Source organism: Oreochromis aureus, linkage group 6 (genome assembly GCF_013358895.1).
Source record: "Oreochromis aureus strain Israel breed Guangdong linkage group 6, ZZ_aureus, whole genome shotgun sequence".
Classification (NCBI taxonomy): domain Eukaryota; kingdom Metazoa; phylum Chordata; class Actinopteri; order Cichliformes; family Cichlidae; genus Oreochromis; species Oreochromis aureus.
In genome coordinates this window covers 7519177-7543749 of record NC_052947.1, presented here as the reverse complement: position 1 = coordinate 7543749, position 24573 = coordinate 7519177, and the positions used below count along the sequence as shown (strand labels likewise).

The following is a 24573-nucleotide window of genomic DNA, read 5'->3' as shown; positions in this document are numbered from 1 at the left end:
AAAACAAGGAGGAAAAAATCTCAGTGTCCTCCACCTGTGAAACCATTCCTGTTTTGGGGGTTGTCTCATTGCTGCCCCTCTAGTGCACCTGTTGTTTTTTTGTTAACACTAAAGCAGCTGAAACTGATGAACAATCCCTTCTGCTACTTAATTGACCAGATCAATTTAACAGAGTATAACTTGATGTTATACTCTGATTAAAAAGTGTTGGTTTAATTTTCATCAGCAGTGTATATTTCTATAAACTGTCCCAAAGCATTCTCACAGTGAAAGCTGTCAGGAAGATCATTATGCTTGCAAGTGCTTTAGCTAACCACAACAGCTGGGTAACACATAGCTTAACACGTAGACCTGTACCTTTGTAAGCTCCTGGGCATTGGCCAGATTGTCAACAGCGATGGCCAAGAAGACGTTAAGCAGAGTGTCTGTGGTGGCAGAGGTTAGGGAGAAATGCTGAGAGGAAGATGAGTGTTTTTCATGAAAACCAAGTAGAGACAAAAAAGATACGATGTGTTGCAGATAAGCAAATGACAGAGGAAGCAAAACAAGTTGAATTTTCATGTATATGACAAAATATATGCATCTGTATAACTATTCTTAGTATATATAGATACTGTACATGTATACAGCACATTTGAATATATGCACAGGTAAGCGTGAAGGCAGGATACAGTTGCCAAAGAGTGTCAGGACAATAAAGAAGATGGAGAAGATCATGCCCTTGTCTTTCACTCCACCCTGGGACTCAATGCCATAGTACATCACCTCATTCCAGTCCTCTCCTGTCAGGATCTGTCGAGAGAGTTTTAGTTTCATTGGTCTGATATTAAAGAAGTGAGTTTGCTGTGAAAGCCTTTAGTCACTTCACTGCTTGACCACTTAACAATAAGCAATCAAGCAGTAATAATAATGTAACAATAATGAGCTTGTGGTGTAATGTATATGCGCACTGAATGTGTTGCATTTTTGTGTGATATTCATCCTCAAAAATCACATAATAAAGAGAACTCAGCAGCTGGGAGAACTTCATGGTTTGCACATATTTCGCTCGATATTTCCAGAATAATAATTTGGGAGATCTGATTGACCCAGAGCAGCATGTAGTTGTGTGTCTGAGGTAAAAATGGGATTATTTTACTATATTCAGTACTACGTTTTGAGCTACAAGTGCACGTATTGCGAAATACAATAATCTGATTGGTCAGATCTGTTTATTCAGATCTGAAAAATAGGAAAACTGGAGCTTGGTTAGAAGAAAGAAATGTCGCAAATTCTTTCAGCAAAATTACACGATTGGTGTGAACGGCTGCCTTTAGAACACAGGAGTTCAACGAAATATTCACAGAGATTTTACGTATTCTGGTGTTTTTTTGCGTCAACTCACTTGAACGCCATTTCTAGTTAAAAGGTTTTGGGAGTTGCTGGACTGCAACGTCTCCAGCTGCAGAGGCTTTGCTGTGAAATTCCTCCATGCTACGTTAACTGTCATGTTTAATCTGCTGTTGATGTGCTTTGTGGTAAACAACAAGTAAGTTGAATTTATCAGCCATACATACATTGTCCAATCAAGCTTTTCGAGTAAGGATCAGACCACTGTCCAATCCAAATATCAGATATCCCTAATTAGAAATGAAGTTGTGTTACTTTAAATGCCCTCAGCCCTTTAGATACCTCTACACACTCTGATACACACATACAGCTGGTACATTTGAGTGACACAGCTCTGACAAAGTCACTCAAAGACAATAAAGCAAAAACTGCTCCTAACAAAAGATAACTTTCTAAATCACTGCAAGACAACACAGAAACACTGGACCTGCAGTCAGAACTGAACAAGACTGATGACAGCACAACAATAGGCTTTGTTAAAATTCAGTCATGTGAAGTGTTGAAATGTGTCTGGAAAACAAAGTTACTCTCTTTTTAATATTTGTTTCTTTCTCTAAGAAACCATGCATAAAGCTTTCTTCCCCACCTGAAACACTGTCATGATTGCTGCAGCAAAAGTGTCAAAGTTAGTAGGAGGCGTTCCATCGTCAAAGTTAAATCTAAGGAGAAGAAAGGAAAATGTACAGTAAGAAAACAGATGCTCAAATTTAATACTGGCAATTGAGCTTCTTTTTAAGTTAGTGGTGATACTGACTGTCCTCCAAACAGCTGCATCCCCAACAAGGCAAAGACCACGATGAAGAGGAAGAGGAGGAACAGCAAGCTGACGATGGACTTCATGGAGTTCAGCAGAGAAACCACCAGGTTTCGAAGGGGTGCCCAGTACCTGAGGAAAAGGAGGACGTGTGCAAGAAGAAGGACACAAGATGAGGATAAACGAGACAACAAAAAAAGTAAGCAATAGAAGAAAAGACAGAGGAGGATAGGGAAGAGGGCAGCGATGAAGATGAGGATCAAAACCATTTACGTAAACTCTAAGACTTAAGAGTCTCTGTTATAAAAGGAGATTGTGATTAAACGAACTTCATATTCACTTAACTGAACAGGTACACGTTTTTAAGCCTTTATTTTGTTAATTTGATATTTTAACATGAAATTGAGCTGTTTTGCTCCTTTTCATGTATACCCTCCTGTTTTTACCTCCTCTGAGCTTCTCCAGATGTCAGTCAAAAGTAACCAACAGGTGTCCCAAATAGAATGACGTGCACTAGTGAAAACATCCAACCCTATTTCATTACAATCGTACCAGTACCATAAGCTCGGCCTCTGATCATGTGCTTCATTATCATCATCGTCTCATTTGTGTACTGATGGAAGAGCATGCAAGTCTAAGACAAGTCAGAGAAAGAGCAAGAGACACTTACTTTGTGACTTTAAAGATGCGGAGCAATCGCAGAGCTCGTAACACGCTGATCCCGAAGGATGTGCCTGGTTTTATGGTGGCCCACACAACCTCGAAGATACTGCCGACTATTACCTGCACGCACACACAATGCAATACAGTCAGCACCGCTGAGTTCAATCAGGAGCTGAAGCTGAAGTTGAAGCTCTCTTTCTCTGAATGTAAGGAATTAATGCGAATTTCTGTTTATGTTGACAGCAAGAGATTTGCAAAATATGGGAAATGATTTACAATTCTTGCCAATTTACAACAGTTAGTAGCTGTATTACATTTTAATTTCCAACAAAATCCCATTTAATCACAATTTGATAGCAGGCTGTCAACATCTTATTGCCATCTTGATGCACAAAAGATGCTTCAAGGGCAGCAACTTACTGTGAGTGGTCCCTGCTTCAAAACAATTAAAGGCAACTTCATTGCACACCGTTGAAATCATTTCAGTTGCACTGAACTTGGAACCCTTGTTTATACCATAGACATTATTAGAATGCTGCTTAGTTATCCAAGAAGCTGAGGTAAATCTGCATAGTTTTCTTTACTATTATTTTACTTTGAATTGTCGGGTCCTTTCCTAGGTGACCACTGGTTTTGTCAGTAAACATTACTTTTATAAAGAAGAAGTCATAAGAAGAAGATCATTCAAGTATCAAACTGTAGCTAAAAAGGAGTCATAGGTTATAACTTTAAAAGAATTTGACCAGGCACATTTTGCACTTTTAGTTTTTGAATTATCACAAAACAGAGAAAACACCCAGGGTACTAATACCTATCACTAAACATTTAATCCCTGAGATGGCTTAATTTAAGACAAAAAAGTGGAATTTCAACAGCACATCTCAGTTTTTTAACATGATAAAGGTTTAACATTTTAGATATGGTACATATGTCTGTGAAGGTTCTCAGTCATCCAGGTCATTGTACTCTAAGGAGTTCTTTAAGTTTCTTGAAGACAGATAGATGTGGTATTTTATTGCCCACATTATCCTGTTTTAATAATAATAATAATATTGTTTTTTGTAAAAATAAATAAATAAATTGAAATTTCTCTGTGTTGGAGTTAGAGTCTTTGCTTCTGATCACATTTGCTGAGGAATTAATAAACTGATAAGAAAAAACTTCAATAAAAACAAAACTTACTACAGAAGCAGACCACCACACTAACACATTCAGTGTCAGATTAAATGCAGTGTTGGATTTTATAATCAGTACATTTTTTTTTTTTTTTTGCACTTAGTTTTAGTGTGTGAGTTTGTGCACTCACCACACAGTCGAAGCAGTTGAATGAGGAGTGGAAGTAGGGCTGGATGCCCAGACCGTACATCTTGATCAGCATCTCAGACATGAACAAACCGAGGAAGACAAACTCTGCATAGACTAGAGAGAGAACAAAGGAGAAAAGAATGATTTAGGGCGCGAATGAAGCAAAGAGAAGGGATTTTATTAGAAACAGAAGGCTAGGAATGTGGGTTAGAACAAGAGGGCAACATAAGGATGTGGAGAAAGGACGGCAAAAGTGAAAGAAAGTGAGGCCACGGAGAGAAAAACCAAATGAAAAGACAAAAATCAAAATCAGGTAAAAAGATGTAGAAGGTAGTAGTGAAAACAAGATGGGAGGATGACAGAGTGAGAGAAAGACTCAGTTGAGTGAATGATAATAGTGGTGCGAGCCACTAGCAAGTGTTGTATGAGACTGTGGTGATGAAGGGACTTCATCAGCAACTACAACTTCCTATGCTAATGCAGCTGGACACCAGCCAGGGACAACAAGCTGACTCTATCACGGCCTGTGTGTACACATGTATAAGTAAGTATTTATGTGTGTGGTCACATCAGCAGCAGCAAGCCAGCAACTAAAACGAAAGAGTTACACAACATGGGTCAAGTGGAACTCAGCAAACAAAACTCTTCTGAGCATGATAGTGCAGATCAAGGAAGGATACATGTAACTACAGAATGGGGATAACGCTTGAGAAATAGAGAACATACTCTGTTTCTGCTGTTTGGTGTAGTTAAATTTGTAAAGGCTTGTTTGCATGTGTAGGAGGAAACAGCAGATCTGAAGTGTAAAAAAGATGACTCAGGTTGGGACGAGGTGAGAGTGGGCAGTGGTGGAGATTAAACTGAAAACAGTGAAGCACATCACACGTGGTGTCAGATGTTTGCCTTAGTGTTGCATTTTGCATCCTGTACTCTTATTTGCATGTAGTTCACCAACGGTCCCTGCACATGGTGCCAATGCACCATGGTTAATGCACATCAGTGCCAAACAGACATTCCTGTGACCCAAATAAAACATGCAGCATTAGTAGAAGTATATAAATTTTAATTTATCCTGTTTTTAAATGTAATAATTCTTAATCATTAGCATTTAACATGCTGCTCACATAATAACACACAATAAAGAGCTGGGGTAGTATTTTCTTTTTAAGTTACATGACTCACAGCATAAAGGCATTTAACATACGAAAAAATAGTGTACATTCTATATTGTGCAAAAGTTTTGAGCCAGCTTTTGTTTGTATTTTACTACGAAAATGGGAAATAGGTCCAGTAATTTATTGAAGCATATGCAAACATAAACCTGTGGTATATAAACCAAAAACAGACTTGAGCTTGAAAGTCAACATGTGACCTCCTCTGAACATACTGATCATGGTTTCAGCTCAAGAATTAGATTCATCACTCTGTAAGAACTGTTGGCCCTGATATTCAGTCCAGTTCTTGTGTAATTAGGTATGGAGGACCAGAAGAGCCACGCGCATCGAAATAAAAATTTCTGTGCTTTAATAATGAATTTTAGAATAAATTCTGCAATTGTAAATTCATTTTTGAATTCCAATTTAATAAACTGCATTTCAAAATCCTTTTTCCAATTGCATTTCAAAATCCTTTTTCCAATTGCACTTTAATAAACTGCATTTCAAAATCCTTTTTCCAGTTGCACTTTAATAAACTGCAGTTCAAAATCCTTTTTCCACTTGCAATTTAATAAACTGCAGTTCAAAATCCTTTTTCCACCTGCAATTTAATAAACTGCAGTTCAAAATCCTTTTTCCACCTGCAATTTAATAAACTGCAGTTCAAAATCCTTTTTCCACTTGCAATTTAATAAACTGCAGTTCAAAATCCTTTTCCACTTGCAATTTAATAAACTGCAGTTCAAAATCCTTTTTCCACTTGCAATTTAATAAACTGCAGTTCAAAATCCTTTTTTCCACTTGCAATTTAATAAACTGCAGTTCAAAATCCTTTTTTCCACTTGCAATTTAATAAACTGCAGTTCAAAATCCATTTCCCTTTCCTGTTCGCTCTGGGATTAGCTGCTGGATTAGCTGCTGGATTAGCTCTTCGATTAACAACTTGCTGGAGGCTATTCAAATTAGCCACACCGTGGGATGTAAGGAGCTCTCTGATTGGTTGGTCAGACACAGGCTGTCTGCCAGCCTGGATTTTTCTAGCTCAAAGCTTCTCCCTGCTACGAAGCGTGTGTGCTTGTACAAAGGCCGTTCAGCGTCGGGATTTACACTCGGCTCGACACGGATATGTGAAGAATGAAGGGACCCTGCAGCGAAACGGAGAGCCAACCTCTGACTGAGTGCCTGTCTACACATTCTGACCACCTGTTGAAGGTAAGGTGCTAACGTGGCTAACGCTAGCGTCACCGCACGTAGCCCGTTATTTTAAGATCATCTTAGCTAATGAAAGTTTTACGTCGCAGCTGTACGAGCTCGCTACGTGTTTTATAAGCTGCTGTGCTCTTCACAAATAAAGCTGGAAGCAGCTCAGACTGTTAGAACCAGCACTGAGCCCTGTTACATTTATACGGTGTTAGAGCAATGGCTGCAACCTACAGCCTTTAAACTAGCGATTACAAATGCTGACAGTAAACTCATCAGTCCAGATGTTACCACATTACTCTGTGGTACTTAAGAGTTAAAACAACTGAGACAGGCTGATTAAAATAACAGCTGTCAGTTCTCTCATTCAACATATAAAGACTGGAGATCACACTACTGATTTCAGTTCATTTAATATGTGAGTGCACAGATTCATTCTCAACTGGACATAAATGATGATCAAAGGTTGTATATATGATGAATTCATCAAATCCCAGCCTCTAACACAGTGCGCTGAATCTTAGCTTTGAATGTCCAGTATATTCTAATCAGTGCAATGTAAGCATTCACCGAACCTATAGTATCTACACCTGTGTGGCAAATGTGTGGTAAAGATACAGATAATGAAATTTAATTATTAATACAATATACATCATGAAAATGAAAGCTGAAATTGATTCAGTTTAGTACTTTTCTCTGTATGCTCTGTGATTATAAAGGCCTTAAATTCTGTGATATATACTGTAAATGATTTTCACAGAGGTCTTTAAAGTACTTAAATCACTGCTGATAGTCTGGTTGTTTATATTTTCACATGTTTTTGTGTCTGTAGGGCTGTTTGATGACGATTTGGACTCCTATGGGAGATGAGGACACACCCACATCTGTTCCATACTGCAGCCATTGATGGTGTTACAGCTCTGAGTCAGATTTGGGCCATCAGACGCACACACTGGAAAACCAGCACCTGGACTTCATGCAGGAGAGGACGGCCTCAGTGATGTAGGTTCATAAGCGAGTTCAAACATTTCTGGCCTCTTATCACTTAGATTTTGAATGCATTTAAAGCAGGAACTGCACACTAGGGTGGGTTTTAATAATCGATTCATCGATTAAAATTGCCTGGCTTGGATAACGTGAAATCGATTCATTAAAATCCTGAATCGATTTTTTAATATAAATTTATTTTGCCCGAAACGCCAGAATCTCAGGTGAAACCTCACAAAATTTCAACAACCACCAAACAGCTAAGACAGTAAATGAGAGCAGGTACACGGATTCTGCACAAGGGCGTAAACACACAGCGCGGACCCGTGGATCAGAATCAGTGAGATGTCGCCTTTCTCACCCGACGGGCGCTGCAGCTTTAAGCGTCTCGCGCGCGTTCCCGCAGACGGCAATCACTTTCTGGCACAACAACTGCACGGACACGGTCGGTGCTGAAAGCCGACAGCTCGCTGATTCTGATGTTTCGGTGGTAGCGCTTTGTGTTCTTTTTGCGCTGATTCTAAAGCTGTTAGTTTTATCTCTCCAAACAATATTGACTGAACCAACAGCAAAGAAGATCCAAACTACGCTTCACGTAAACATCGTCATGAATTCCCTCTGACTTTTACTGTTTTGCTTCACCCACGATAAAATCACACTTCATGCACAGCTCTCTCTCTCTGTACTGTTTTCTGCATTATTCGCTTGCTTGTTACGCGCAACTCTACTGTTGTTTACAGAGCTGTCGGCCGCTGTTTTTTGTTTTGTTTTTTTTTGTTTTACATACTCCGAAAAGAAAACCTAATTTCTGCCGTTCAATACTGAACAAATCTAAACTTTTTAAAATTATGCAAAACGCTTAGCCGTGTCTCTAATAAGACCGCTGTAACGTCAGAGGTAACGTTCATATGTTGATTAATGGTTTTCTTTCGTTTTTGATGTACTGCAGATACATATTTTTATAAAATCCCAGGCCAGGAAAACCACCTTCATGTTTTTCTGTATTATCTTCAGCTACTTTGACACAAAGGCATCTGCTGTGACGCTCACACCTTTGATAAAGTCTTGCGTGTGTCAGCTTCCTTTTATAGATACAAAAATATGTCAATGAAATCTGAATTATAATATTTCTGACTGTCAAAATTTCCCAGATTCAAATCGAATTGAATCGAATCGTGGATCGAATCGATTCGGGACCTTGTGAATCGGAAATGAATCGATTCTAGAAATCAGTGACGATACCCAGCCCTACTGCACACCTAGCTGTCAAAAGTTTGGCAGCATGAGTACTGTAAAGTTTTGTAGGGTCCTTGTTAAAAATTCCACAAGCACCACACCACATTTGTCATATACAGTTCCATTTTGTACAGGACATTTTTGAAATTATATCTATATAGATATTATATATCCTAGTTATCCACTTGTCAGTATTTTTGAGTAAATGGATGTCACTGATAAATCAGTGGTGATTCACCTGCAAATGTTTTTAACAAACTTTGGTTTTTGTAGAATTCATCAGCAGCTGTGGAGAGATGCATTTGAATATCTTCTGGTTCCACTTTTCCTTACCTGGAAGCTGAGTATTGCTGATTTCTGACAAGGACACAAACCTCAGTGCTTATCGTGGGTGTTACATCCTCTGTGCAGCAATTCCAGAGAAAGCGAGAGAGCAACGACCACTCATTAAGACCAGCCAGAAATCTGTCCCTTTCTGGCAGCTGTGGAAACTTCCATTAAGAAAGTTTGCATTCTTAGAACAATGCTGGATCATGTGTGATGTGTCATATGAGGATATTACATTTTGCCTTAATTCTGCTCAATTAAGTGTTTTGATCGTTGATCCAGTATGGCAGCTTTGTGTTGTGCTGCAAGTTAAAACCCATTGTCCTCATGAGCACAGCATCTAACAACTCTCCTTAAAAAAGTCGATTGACTTTAACTGGACACAATGGTTTCCAGTGGAGACACATTCATCACTCATCCGTGACACTGGAGAAGTCACCTGGATGAGTGATAAAACAATTTTCCATGGAAAATCCAGAGGAACTAAACTTTGTTGTTGTTTCTTTGGGCTCAATTTTGCCTGAGGCTGAAATTGAGCCCAAAATGTTTTCTTCTTTCAGAAGAATGTTTTCTTCTTTCAGAAGAAAACATTTTGCCAATAATCAGATAAAAGATTGTTGAACCAGGTGGTATTCTCTGGAGTTTAAGACCAAAACTGAACTCAGTGAATTGACATTAGACTGGAAATTCATAAGATGAATAGAAATACTGCTGAAGCTGAATGATATGTGTGTGTATGTATGTGTGTGTGATCTTTGTTTTCTCCAATTCACCAGGTCTGTAAAGTTCAGTATGACTGTGGTACATGATACAAAAGAATAAATACAGAAGAATAACAACTTTATGTGAATAACTTTACTCTTCTTAAAAATAACTCATAAAACAAGTAAAAGTACAAATGTGTACAAGTTAGAGACTTCCTCAGTAAGTTTACACTCTTTTGGAGTGATTTTAATTGTGTGTTAAAGAAGAAAGATTAGAGGTAAAGTAGAGGATGCAGAGTCCATCACTGAGGCCGTCTCTCCTGCATGAAGTCCAGGTGCTGGTTTTCCAGTGTGTGCGTCTGATGGCCCAAATCTGACTCAGAGCTGTAACACCATCAATGGCTGCAGTATGGAACAGATGTGGGTGTGTCCTCATCTCCCATAGGAGTCCAAATCGTCATCAAACAGCCCTACAGACACAAAAACATGTGAAAATATAAACAACCAGACTATCAGCAGTGATTTAAGTACTTTAAGACCTCTGTGAAAATCATTTACAGTATATATCACAGAATTTAAGGCCTTTATAATCACAGAGCATACAGAGAAAAGTACTAAACTGAATCAATTTCAGCTTTCATTTTTCATGATGTATATTGTATTAATAATTAAATTTCATTATCTGTATCTTTACCACACATTTGCCACACAGGTGTAGATACTATAGGTTCGGTGAATGCTTACATTGCACTGATTAGAATATACTGGACATTCAAAGCTAAGATTCAGCGCACTGTGTTAGAGGCTGGGATTTGATGAATTCATCATATATACAACCTTTGATCATCATTTATGTCCAGTTGAGAATGAATCTGTGCACTCACATATTAAATGAACTGAAATCAGTAGTGTGATCTCCAGTCTTTATATGTTGAATGAGAGAACTGACAGCTGTTATTTTAATCAGCCTGTCTCAGTTGTTTTAACTCTTAAGTACCACAGAGTAATGTGGTAACATCTGGACTGATGAGTTTACTGTCAGCATTTGTAATCGCTAGTTTAAAGGCTGTAGGTTGCAGCCATTGCTCTAACACCGTATAAATGTAACAGGGCTCAGTGCTGGTTCTAACAGTCTGAGCTGCTTCCAGCTTTATTTGTGAAGAGCACAGCAGCTTATAAAACACGTAGCGAGCTCGTACAGCTGCGACGTAAAACTTTCATTAGCTAAGATGATCTTAAAATAACGGGCTACGTGCGGTGACGCTAGCGTTAGCCACGTTAGCACCTTACCTTCAACAGGTGGTCAGAATGTGTAGACAGGCACTCAGTCAGAGGTTGGCTCTCCGTTTCGCTGCAGGGTCCCTTCATTCTTCACATATCCGTGTCGAGCCGAGTGTAAATCCCGACGCTGAACGGCCTTTGTACAAGCACACACGCTTCGTAGCAGGGAGAAGCTTTGAGCTAGAAAAATCCAGGCTGGCAGACAGCCTGTGTCTGACCAACCAATCAGAGAGCTCCTTACATCCCACGGTGTGGCTAATTTGAATAGCCTCCAGCAAGTTGTTAATCGAAGAGCTAATCCAGCAGCTAATCCAGCAGCTAATCCCAGAGCGAACAGGAAAGGAAATGGATTTTGAACTGCAGTTTATTAAATTGCAAGTGGAAAAAGGATTTTGAACTGCAGTTTATTAAATTGCAAGTGGAAAAAGGATTTTGAACTGCAGTTTATTAAATTGCAAGTGGAAAAGGATTTTGAACTGCAGTTTATTAAATTGCAAGTGGAAAGGGATTTTGAACTGCAGTTTATTAAATTGCAAGTGGAAAAGGATTTTGAACTGCAGTTTATTAAATTGCAGGTGGAAAAAGGATTTTGAACTGCAGTTTATTAAATTGCAGGTGGAAAAAGGATTTTGAACTGCAGTTTATTAAATTGCAAGTGGAAAAAGGATTTTGAACTGCAGTTTATTAAAGTGCAACTGGAAAAAGGATTTTGAAATGCAGTTTATTAAAGTGCAATTGGAAAAAGGATTTTGAAATGCAATTGGAAAAAGGATTTTGAAATGCAGTTTATTAAATTGGAATTCAAAAATGAATTTACAATTGCAGAATTTATTCTAAAATTCATTATTAAAGCACAGAAATTTTTATTTCGATGCGCGTGGCTCTTCTGGTCCTCCATACTCAGGAGGGGAAAGCGGTGCTCTACCTGCACTGTGTATAGTGCTGGCGGTGCGCTGCTGACGTCGACTGAGAAAATTGTCAGACGGTGGAAGGAATACTTCGAGGACCTCCTTAATCCCACTGACACGTCTTCCGAGGAGGAAGCAGAGTCTGGGGATGAGGGAATGACCCGCCAATTTCTGGGGTCGAGGTCACTGAGGCAGTTAAACAACTCCTCGGTGGCAGAGCCCTGGTGTTGATGAGGTCCGCCCCGAGTTCCTGAAGGCTCTGGACGTTGTAGGGCTGTCCTGGTTGACACGCCTCTACAATGTTGCGTGGAGATCAGGGCAGTACCCTGGACTGGCAGACCGGGGTGGTGGTCCCCATCTTTAAGAAGGGAGACCGGAGGGTGTGTTCCAACTACAGGGGATCACACTCCTCAGCCTCCCTGGGAAAGTCTATGCCAGGGTGCTGGAAAGGAGAGTTCGTCCGTTAGTCGAACCTCGGATACAGGAGGAACAATGCGGTTTTCGTCCTGGTCGCGGAACACTGGACCAGCTCTTTATCCTCTCGAGGATACTTGAGGGTGCATGGGAGTTTGCCCAACCAGTCTACATGTGTTTTGTGGACTTGGAGAAGGCATTCGACCGTGTCCCTCGGGGTGTCCTGTGGGAGGTGTTGCGGGAGTATGGGGTGTCTGGCCCACTGTTACGGGCCATTCGATCCCTATACAACCGTTGCAAGAGTTTGGTTCGCATTGCCGGCAATAAGTCGGACTTGTTTCCGGTGGGTGATGGGCTCCGCCAGGGCTGCCCTTTGTCACCGATTCTGTTCATAATTTTTATGGACAGGATTTCTAGGCGCAGCCAAGTGGCGGAGGGCTTTCACTTGGTGGCCTCAGAATCTCATCTCTGCTTTTTGCGGATGATGTGGTTCTGATGGCTTCATCGGTGGGGGCCTCCAGCTCGCACTGGAACGGTTCGCAGCCGAGTGTGAAGCAGCGGGAATGAGGATCAGCACCTCCAAATCTGAGGCCATGGTTCTCAGCCGGAAAAGGGTGGAGTGCCCACTCCGGGTCGGGATGAGTTCCTGCCCCAAGTGGAGGAGTTCAAGTATCTCGGGGTCTTGTTCGCGAGTGATGGGAGAAGGGAGCCGGAGATCGACAGACGGATTGGTGCTGCGGCTGCAGTGATGCGGACGCTGCACCGGTCCGTCGTGGTGAAGAGGGAGCTGAGTGTAAAAGCGAAGCTCTCAATTTACCGGTCGATCTACGTCCCGACCCTCACCTATGGCCACGAGCTGTGGGTAGTGACCGAAAGAACGAGATCGCGGGTACAAGCGGCAGAAATGAGCTTCCTCCGAAGGGTGGCTGGCCTCTCCCTTAGAGATAGGGTGAGAAGTTCGGCCATCCGGGAGGGGCTCAGAGTAGAGCCGCTGCTCCTCCACATCGAAAGGAGCCAGTTGAGGTGGTTCGGGCATCTGACAAGGATGCCCCTGGGCGCCTCCTGGGTGAGGTGTTCGGGCATGTCCCACCGGGAGGAGGCCCAGGGCAGACCCAGGACGCGCTGGAGAGATTATATCTCTCGGCTGGCCTGGGAACGCCTTGGTGTTCCCCGGATGAGCTGGAGGAGGTGGCTGGGGAGAGGGAGGTCTGGGCTTCTCTGCTTAGGCTGCTGCCCCCGCGACCCGACTTCGGATAAAGCGGATGAGGATGGATGGATGGATGGATAAATTTTAAAAAGCAACATTAAATACATAGCTATTTAACACATATTAGGGATCCATCCTAAAGTAGTATATAATTTGGAAATTCAAGAATTTAAGAATATTACAGATAATAATTAATATCTTGTTTGTTTACATCATCAAGTCTGAAAGTAACAGCTGATCATCTTACAGGGACTTAAGGGCTGGACTATTTGTTCGCCAGAACCAGTCATTTGCAGAACTTTTTTCTGGTTGCATAACTGTAGCTCAGTGCCAAGAAAGGCTGAGCAAGTAAAAACCTGTTAGAATAAATGTCAACATCCAGGCTTTAAAAATATATATATATTATGTTTTAACAACCAAAAAAAAGACCATCAAACTGTTGAATACACACACAAAACAGTGAAACCCTCCCTGACCCCACAAAGGTCCTACTACTTAGCAAAACCACAATAATAACTAAAAAACACATAGTAGTAATAATAATAATGGTGATAATAGACAAAAAACCAATCAAACAAAACGGGAAGAAATAAAAGGGTTATGTAAACTGTCGTTTCAGTTTTAGGCCCCCTTCTCTTTTCTCTGCCTGTTCCGACTAGATTCCATACTCAGAAGTATGGTATTAGATTCCACTGTTATGCGGACGATACCCAGATTTTTGTCCCTCTTAAAAAGAATGAAGCATATTCTGCTAGACTGCTGTTCAAGTGTTTTGAAGACATAAAGGCCTGGATGGCGCTCAGTTTTTAAATTTAATTACAAAAATACATACGTGGTACCATTGGTGGTACCATTCATACGCACTTTGTGGAATACATCAGGCCAAGTACATCAGAAACCTCGGGGTTAAACTGGATGCTGAAGTTAAGTTTGACAGTCAGTTCAGGGAAGTGCTGAAATTGAGCCTTTTCCAGTTGAGGCAGCTGGACAAACTACTGCATAAATCAAGCTAAATTATTTCTAGTTAGCACTCTGAGACAGTAAGCTTTTGTTACCAATCAACTGGATTACGGTAATGCACTTTAGTTAGGTTAGTGGTTCCACAATCGCTCATTGCAATCGCTACAGTTGCTCATGTCTTTTCATCAGCACATGTAAGTATGAGCATGTTTCTCCCTTTTTTCGCTCCACTGGCTGCCAATGAATTTTAGGATTCATTTTTTAAATTCTTGCATTTGTTTTTATGGCTCTTAATCATCATTCCCCACCCAAACTCTCTGAGCTTCTCTCGGGTCAGCTGATCAGCTGCCGCTGAGCGTACCTAAAACTAAGCTTAAGCTCAGAGGGGACCATTCCTTCATTATTGCAGACCAATTTGGAATGATTTGCCTTTGCACATTAGACAGGTCTCTTCTCTCTCTGTTTTTAAATCTCTTTTTAAAACCATTCTCTTTTTCTTGGCCTTTGACATCATGTGACATGTTCATTCAATTTTATTTTTATCAATTTTTATTCTGTTTTGCATCATTGTATGGCTGTTTTCCTTCTTGGAGGTGGGGGGGTGGGAGGGTCTAGCTCACTATTTCCATTTATAATTGCATGTAGTCTCTCATGTGGGAGAAGTTTCTTGGAAATAAATGTTCAACATTAAGCCATTCTAATTTTTTCCTGCTTCCCTATTCTTTCTGTCTTTGCATACAAGTACAGTACCTACATGTTTATACATGGTGATATGAATAACATTCTCAACTAAATATTTTTTAACCCAGCTACAAAAACCTATATGTATATGAGTTCACATTAGTTCTTGTATCTATATGCTGTGGAAATTAAATGTGTCTATTTAACCATTCAGAGAGGACAGAAAATTTCACATGTGGATAACAATAAAATATATTATGTACGTTTATATTCTCTTCTGTTGGTCAAAGTAAGCCTTTTCCTGACAATGTCTGTTGAGTATCCTGGTCTGTTTTGGAGATAAATATAGAAGCATTAAAACCTTGACAAGGAGCTACATTAAATCTGAGCTGAAAACAATCTGCCAGTTCATCCTTAACTACTTCAGAATAGATAAAACTTTTCAGAAAACAAATTTTTGAGATTTAAATTGCAACATTCTCACTTTAACATTATATAATAAATCCTTGTTAACAGCTGCAATTACTGCCACTAACATGTCAGAAACTCTACCTTTGATAGACCTGAAGTTTTGTCATACAATGACATTTTTGTCTAATCTGAAGCACAAAGACGCCATGTTCATTCAATTTTATTTTTATCAATTTTTATTCTGTTTTGCGTCATTGTATGGCTGTTTTCCTTCTTGGGGGTGGGGGGGTCTAGCTCACTATTTCCATTTATAATTGCATGTAGTCTCTGTACAAGTAGACTTCCAAGAAATTTGTCATTTTTTCTCATTTTTTGTTACATTTTGTTCTTCTAAAATGCTTTAGTGCTTTTTCCAGGCATCATTTAAATCCCTGTTTCTTATGGAGGACCACAAGAGCCACGCGCATCGAAATAAAAATTTCTGTGCTTTAATAATGAATTGTAGAATAAATTCTGCAATTGTAAATTCATTTTTGAATTCCAATTTAATAAACTGCATTTCAAAATCCTTTTTCCACTTGCATTTCAAAAACTTTTTCCAATTGCACTTTAATAAACTGCATTTTAAAATCCTTTTTCAGTTGCAATTTAATAAACTGCAGTTCAAAATCCTTTTTCCACTTGCAATTTAATAAACTGCAGTTCAAAATCCCTTTTCCACTTGCAATTTAATAAACTGCAGTTCAAAATCCTTTTTCCACTTGCAATTTAATAAACTGCAGTTCAAAATCCTTTTTCCACTTGCAATTTAATAAACTGCAGGTCAAAATCCTTTTTTCCACTTGCAATTTAATAAACTGCAGTTCAAAATCCTTTTTCCACTTGCAATTTAATAAACTGCAGGTCAAAATCCTTTTTCCACCTGCAATTTAATAAACTGCAGTTGAAAATCCATTTCCCTTTCCTGTTCGCTCCTGGATTAGCTGCTGGATTAGCTCCTGGATTAGCTGCTGGATTAGCTCTTCGATTAACAACTTGCTGGAGGCTATTCAAATTAGCCACACCGTGGGATGTAAGGAGCTCTCTGATTGGTTGGTCAGACACAGGCTGTCTGCCAGCCTGGATTTTTCTAGCTCATAGCTTCGCCCTGCTAGGAAGCCTGTGTGCTTGTACAAAGGCCGTTCAGCGTCGGGATTTACACTCGGCTCGACACGGATATGTGAAGAATGAAGGGACCCTGCAGCGAAACGGAGAGCCAACCTCTGACTGAGTGCCTGTCAACACAGTCTGACCACCTGTTGAAGGTAAGGTGCTAACGTGGCTAACGCTAGCATCACCGCACGTAGCCCCCGTTATTTTAAGATCATCTTAGCTAATGAAAGTTTTACGTCGCAGCTGTACGAGCTCGCTACGTGTTTTGTAAGCTGCTGTGCTCTTCACAGATAAAGCTGGAAGCAGCTCAGACTGTTAGAACCAGCACTGAGCCCTGTTACATTTATACAGTGTTAGAGCAACGGCTGCAACCTACAGCCTTTAAACTAGCGATTAAAATGCTGACAGTAAACTCGTCAGTCCAGATGTTACCACATTACTCTGTGGTACTTAGAGTTAAAAACAACTGAGACAGGCTGATTAAAATAACAGCTGTCATTTCTCTCATTCCTTATATCAAGACTGGAGATCACACTACTGATTTCAGTTCATTTAATATGTGAGTGCACAGATTCATTCTCAACTGGACATAAATGATGATCAAAGGTTGTATACATGATGAATTCATCAAATCCCAGCCTCTAACACAGTGCGCTAAATCTTAGCTTTGAATGTCCAGTATATTCTAATCAGTGCAATGTAAGCATTCACTGAACCTACAGTATCTACACCTGTGTGGTAAAGGTACAGATAATGAAATTTAATTATTAATACAATATACATCATGAAAAATGAAAGCTGAAATTGATTCAGTTTAGTACTTTTCTCTGTATGCTCTGTGATTATAAAGGCCTTAAATTCTGTGATATATACTGTAAATGATGTTCACAGAGGTCTTAAAGTACTTAAATCACTGCTGATAGTCTGGTTGTTTACATTTTCACATGTTTTTGTGTCTGTAGGGCTGTTTGATGACGATTTGGACTCCTCTGGGAGATGAGGACACACCCACATCTGTTCCATACTGCAGCCATGGATGGTGTTACAGCTCTCAGTCAGCTTTGGGCCATCAGACGCACACACTGGAAAACCAGCACCTGGACTTCATGCAGGAGAGACGGCCTTAGTGATGGACTCTGCATCCTCTACTTTACCTCTAATCTCTTTCTCTTTAACACACAATTAAAATCAATCCAAAAGAGTGTAAACTTACTGAGGAAGTCTCTAACTTGTACACATTTGTACTTTTACTTGTTTTATGAGTTATTTTTAAGAAGAGTAAAGTTATTCACATAAAGTTGTTATTGTTCTGTATTTATTCTTTTGTATCATGTACCACAGTCATACTGAACTTTACAGACCTGGTGAATTGGAGAAAAAAAAGATCACACACACACACATACATACACATATATATATATATATATATATATATATATATATATATATACATATATCATTCAGCTTCAGCAGTATTTCTATTCATCTTATGAATTCCAGTCTAATGTCAATTCACTGAGTTCAGTTTTGGTCTTAAACTCCAGAGAATACCACCTGGTTCAACAATGTTTTTTATCTGATTATTGGCAAAATGTTTTCTTCTTTCAGAAGAAAACATTCTTCTGAAAGAAGAAATTGGGCTCAATTTCAGCCTCAGGCAAAATTGAGCCCAAAGAAACAACAACAAAGTTTAGTTCCTCTGGATTTTCCATGGAAAATTGTTTTATCACTCATCCAGGTGACTTCTCCAGTGTCACGGATGAGTGATGAATGTATCTCCCACTGGAAACCATTGTGTCCAGTTAAAGTCAATCGACTTTTTTTTTTAAGGAGAGTTGTTAGATGCTGTGCTCATGAGGACAATGGGTTTTAACTTGCAGCACAACACAAAGCTGCCATACTGGATCAACGATCAAAACACTTAATTGAGCAGAATTAAGGCAAAATGTAATATCCTCATATGATGACACATCACACATGATCCAGCATTGTTCTAAGAATGCAAACTTTCTTATTGGAAGTTTCCACAGCTGCCAGAAAGGGACAGATTTCTGTATGGTCTTAATGAGTGGTCGTTGCTCTCTCGTTGTCTCTGGAATTGCTGCACAGAGGATGTAACACCCATGATAAGCACTGAGGTTTGTGTCCTTGTCAGAAATCAGCAATACTCCGCTTCCAGGTAAGGAAAAGTGGAACCAGAAGATATTCAAATGCATCTCTCCACAGCTGCTGATGAATTCTACGAAAAACAAAGTTAGTTAAAAACATTTGCAGGTGAATCACCACTGATTTATCAGTGACATCCATTTACTCAAAAATTACTGACAAGTGGATAACTAGGAGATAGAGATTATATATATATATATATATATATATATATATATATATATATATATATATATATATATATATATATATATATACATACATACACACACACATATATACACATAATTTCAAAAATGTCCTGTACAAAATGGAACTGTATATGACAAATGTGGTGTGGTGCTTGTGGAATTTTTTAACAAGGACCCTACAAAACTTTACAGTACTCATGCTGCCAAACTTTTGACAGCTAGGTGTGCAGTAAGGCTGGGTATCGTCACTTATTTCTAGAATCGATTCATTTCGATTCACAAGGTCCCGATTCAATTCAATTCGATTCAATTCGATTTGAATCTGGGAAATTTTGACAGAAATATAATTAAGATCAGTACATTGACATATTTTTGTATCTATAAAAGGAAGCTGACACACGCAAGACTATCAAAGGTGTGAGCATCACAGCAGATTTCTTTGTGTCAAAGTAGCTGAAGATAAAACAGAAAAACATGAAGGTGGTTTTCCTGGCCTGAGATTTTATAAAATATGTATCTGCAGTACATCAAAAACGAAAGAAAACCATTAATCAACATATGAACGTTACCTCTGACGTTACAGCGGTTTTATTAGAGACACAAGCTAAGCGTTTTGCATTTCGCATAACTTTAAAAAGTTTAAATATGTTCAGTATTGAACGGCAGAAATTAGGTTTTCTTTTCGGAAGTATGTAAAACGAAAAAAAAAAAAAACAGCGGCCGACAGCGCTGTAAACAACAGTAGAGTTGCGCATAACAAGCAAGCAAATAATGCAGAAAACAGTACAGAGAGAGAGAGAGAGCTGTGCATGAAGTGTGATTTTATCGTGGGTGAAGCAAAACAGTAAAAGTCAGAGGGAATTCATGACGATGTTTATGTGAAGCGTAGTTTGGATCTTCTTTTGCTGCTGGTTCGGTCAATATTTTTTGGAGAGAGATAAAACTAACAGCTTTAGAATCAGCGCAAAAGGGCGTGAACACAAAGTGCTACCCGCGAAACATCAGAATCAGCGAGCTGTCGGCTTTCAGCCCGACCGTGTCCGTGCAGTTGTTGTGCCAGAAAGTGATTGCCGCCGCGGCGCAGACGCTTAAAGCTGCAGCGCCCGTCGGGTGAGAAAGGCGACATCTCACTGATTCTGATCCGCGGGTCGCGCTGTGTGTTTACGTCCTTGTGCAGAATCCGTGTACCTGCTCTCATTTACTGTCTTAGCTGTTTGGTGGTTGTTGAAATTTTGTGAGGTTTCACCTGAGATTCTGGCGTTTCGGGCAAAATAAATTTATATTAAAAAATCGATTCAGGATTTTAATGAATCGATTTCACGTTATCAAGCCAGAATCTATTTTAATCGAGGAATCGATTATTAAAACCCACCCCTAGTGTGCAGTTCCTGCTTTAAATGCATTCAAAATCTAAGTGATAAGAGGCCAGAAATGTTTGAACTCGCTTATGAACCTACATCACTGAGGCCGTCTCTCCTGCATGAAGTATAGGCGCTGGTTTTCCAGTGTGTGCGTCTGATGGCCCAAAGCTGACTGAGAGCTGTAACACCATCCATGGCTGCAGTATGGAACAGATGTGGGTGTGTCCTCATCTCCCAGAGGAGTCCAAATCGTCATCAAACAGCCCTACAGACACAAAAACATGTGAAAATGTAAACAACCAGACTATCAGCAGTGATTTAAGTACTTTAAGACCTCTGTGAACATCATTTACAGTATATATCACAGAATTTAAGGCCTTTATAATCACAGAGCATACAGAGAAAAGTACTAAACTGAATCAATTTCAGCTTTCATTTTTCATGATGTATATTGTATTAATAATTAAATTTCATTATCTGTACCTTTACCACACAGGTGTAGATACTGTAGGTTCAGTGAATGCTTACATTGCACTGATTAGAATATACTGGACATTCAAAGCTAAGATTTAGCGCACTGTGTTAGAGGCTGGGATTTGATGAATTCATCATGTATACAACCTTTGATCATCATTTATGTCCAGTTGAGAATGAATCTGTGCACTCACATATTAAATGAACTGAAATCAGTAGTGTGATCTCCAGTCTTGATATAAGGAATGAGAGAAATGACAGCTGTTATTTTAATCAGCCTGTCTCAGTTGTTTTTAACTCTAAGTACCACAGAGTAATGTGGTAACATCTGGACTGACGAGTTTACTGTCAGCATTTTAATCGCTAGTTTAAAGGCTGTAGGTTGCAGCCGTTGCTCTAACACTGTATAAATGTAACAGGGCTCAGTGCTGGTTCTAACAGTCTGAGCTGCTTCCAGCTTTATCTGTGAAGAGCACAGCAGCTTACAAAACACGTAGCGAGCTCGTACAGCTGCGACGTAAAACTTTCATTAGCTAAGATGATCTTAAAATAACGGGGCTACGTGCGGTGATGCTAGCGTTAGCCACGTTAGCACCTTACCTTCAACAGGTGGTCAGACTGTGTTGACAGGCACTCAGTCAGAGGTTGGCTCTCCGTTTCGCTGCAGGGTCCCTTCATTCTTCACATATCCGTGTCGAGCCGCAGTGTAAATCCCGACGCTGAACGGCCTTTGTACAAGCACACAGGCTTCCTAGCAGGGCGAAGCTATGAGCTAGAAAAATCCAGGCTGGCAGACAGCCTGTGTCTGACCAACCAATCAGAGAGCTCCTTACATCCCACGGTGTGGCTAATTTGAATAGCCTCCAGCAAGTTGTTAATCGAAGAGCTAATCCAGCAGCTAATCCAGGAGCTAATCCAGCAGCTAATCCAGGAGCGAACAGGAAAGGGAAATGGATTTTCAACTGCAGTTTATTAAATTGCAGGTGGAAAAAGGATTTTGACCTGCAGTTTATTAAATTGCAAGTGGAAAAAGGATTTTGAACTGCAGTTTATTAAATTGCAAGTGGAAAAAAGGATTTTGACCTGCAGTTTATTAAATTGCAAGTGGAAAAAGGATTTTGAACTGCAGTTTATTAAATTGCAAGTGGAAAAAGGATTTTGAACTGCAGTTTATTAAATTGCAAGTGGAAAAGGGATTTTGAACTGCAGTTTATTAAATTGCAAGTGGAAAAAGGATTTTGAACTGCAGTTTATTAAATTGCAACTGAAAAAAGGATTTTAAAATGCAGTTTATTAAAGTGCAATTGGAAAAAGTTTTTTGAAATGCAAGTGGAAAAAGGATTTTGAAATGCAGTTTATTAAATTGGAATTCAAAAATGAATTTACAATTGCAGAATTTATTCTACAATTCATTATTAAAGCACAGAAATTTTTATTTCGATGCGCGTGGCTCTTGTGGTCCTCCATAATTAGGCATACCGAATTATTATTATATAGTTTTGCGTCAGCTGTGGTTGTTTTAAAGTGCTTTATAAAGAAAGATGACGACGATGATGATACCTGAGCCTTCTCCCCATTTCTCTTCCTTAAGAATGACTTCTTGATGGACAGCCTTTCACTGAGACCATTTCTGCTGACGCTTCCTCAAACAATGGATGGATCAACTTAAGGGCATCTCTTAGGTCCCGTGTCAAGTCTTTGCTGGACTTTTGCCACGACTTTCAGATACTATTCACTTACCGTAGATGAGGTTTCAACCACTTCTACTTTCATCCAATTTCCTTTAATTCTTTCAAGGACACACTGCACACCATGCCAAGTTGTAAACTAATAGCTCATTGGGAATCACCTTGTTGATACAAAAATACTATTTTATGTACAAAAATACTACTTTATGCCTGTTAAACTGTGTTATCTGTGACATTTTTTCATAAATTAAAGAAATGGGAACAAATTATGTATTTTTGCGACAGGCTGCTAGTAAAAACGTGCTTTTAGATACAATTTAAAATTAGCTTTTTGCTAAGGTATGTGTTATTTGAAAACACAACACTGGATCATTTGACTTAGGTGCTCAACAAACAGAAAAACATTCCTCTGAAAATGGTCACTTAAAAAACACTAGACTGAAAACAAAGAGAAAAAGCAGCCAATGTCCACAGAAAAACATTGAATTATTTCTCAAGAGCACTTTAAAAAATAATCAGAAAATGTGGCTCTAGCAAAATATAAAGGCAAACTGAACCAGGGAAATTGAGGGAAATTCCTGTGTTAATTTATTAAAATGCTAGCAGTAATTAGCAGCCAACTGTGTGTGTGTGATGTGTCTATAGAATCCATGAATGTACCTTTATACTGAAGGCATCTAGTATCAAAACTTAAAAATTGGGGTCCACAAACAAGTGTTTGTCATCACAGTGCATCCATCTTTTCTGTACAGTCTATGGCTTTACTCACAGAGAAAGTCAGTGAGCATCTCAGGCTGGTCGTAGTGCACCACGGCCACACAGATGGTGTTGAGGCCCACGAGAAAGAGTACTATCCAGTAGAAAGCCTGCGTCTTCACTATCTTACGGATGAAGAATCGCAGCCGTCGCTCTTTCTTGCTGTAATTGGAGCCCTCCTTACCGCTCTTTATGCTGGAGCGTGCAAAACCTAAGAAGAAGAAGGAGAAAACGGGGATGAAGGGTGAAAAGAGATTTTTTAGGATTTTGGGATTTTTATTATGTTATGCTTAAAAGTACGTTTCATTATCTAAATGTGTTTGCTCTTTTCAGTATTCAGCTTAAACTCTGCAACTCTGTGCAGACTCCTAAATGGGGAAGTTACACAGGAAGCCTGCAGTTCTATTTTCTCTCTTCCTGTATGTGCTCTCTGAATAAAGACTCTTTCTTTTTATTGCACAGTGCGAGTCTCCCTGAGTCTCGACCGTGTACACGTAAACCTGTCTGAGCGTTTTATTCCGACCTGAGTTGCAATACAGGAAAACTCCTGACATTTCTTGGTCCTTCGACCCGGATGGGACACAGCACTTTTGTGTGACCCCACAGGAAAGCCTCATCGAGCCCTGACGTCGTGAGAAGCCCGCGCTGAAGTCTGTCGACAGCTCCTCTCTAGGTAGAGGATATAAAGTCCAGAGACGTAACGTTCGGGTTCTGGCCGGCGTTCTTATAAGTGGTCCGGCGGGTGGGGGTCGATGAGGTAGACCTGAGAGACCGGCAGCAACCAGGTGAATATTAACACTCAGACACCTCGCGTAAAACGTTTAGGCTCGCCCAGAGGGGCTGGTAGCATTCCTAAAAGTAAAGGCTCGCCTGAAAAGGGCTGGAAGCATTTTTAGGTGGATTTCTAAAAGTAAAGGCTCGCCTGGAAAAGGGCTGGAAGCATTTTTAGGTGGATTTCTAAAAGTAAAGGCTCGCCTGGAAAAAGGCTGGAAGCATTTTTAGATAAACCTCAAATCCAAAAACGTAGTCTTGGCGTTGAAAAAGGTATTGTTGTTGTTTCATTTTGTTGGTGGAATAAGTTGATTTTACAGCACAATAAGGAGGCTGAACTATTCCACTATTTTGTTTGCTGTTGGCCACCCAAGTACTGGTGAAAAGAGAGAAACAGGTCGTGTTTCATCACATATAGATGACACCGCTT

At 39.8% G+C, this 24573-nt stretch overlaps 1 protein-coding gene across 1 annotated transcript in view; it reads right to left on the bottom strand.

The window, feature by feature from the left end:
• Positions 1–24573, bottom strand: part of cacna1ab (calcium channel, voltage-dependent, P/Q type, alpha 1A subunit, b) — a 180094-nt gene that overhangs the window by 69393 nt on the left and 86128 nt on the right. Inside the window, exons 10-16 of the mRNA XM_039613577.1 lie at positions 23386–23583; positions 4113–4225; positions 2814–2926; positions 2144–2275; positions 1976–2048; positions 672–792; positions 358–425 (exon numbers count right to left, since the gene is read on the bottom strand). Of these exons, the coding sequence (XP_039469511.1) occupies positions 358–425; positions 672–792; positions 1976–2048; positions 2144–2275; positions 2814–2926; positions 4113–4225; positions 23386–23583 (818 nt within the window). The remainder of the gene's footprint in view (positions 1–357; positions 426–671; positions 793–1975; positions 2049–2143; positions 2276–2813; positions 2927–4112; positions 4226–23385; positions 23584–24573) is intronic.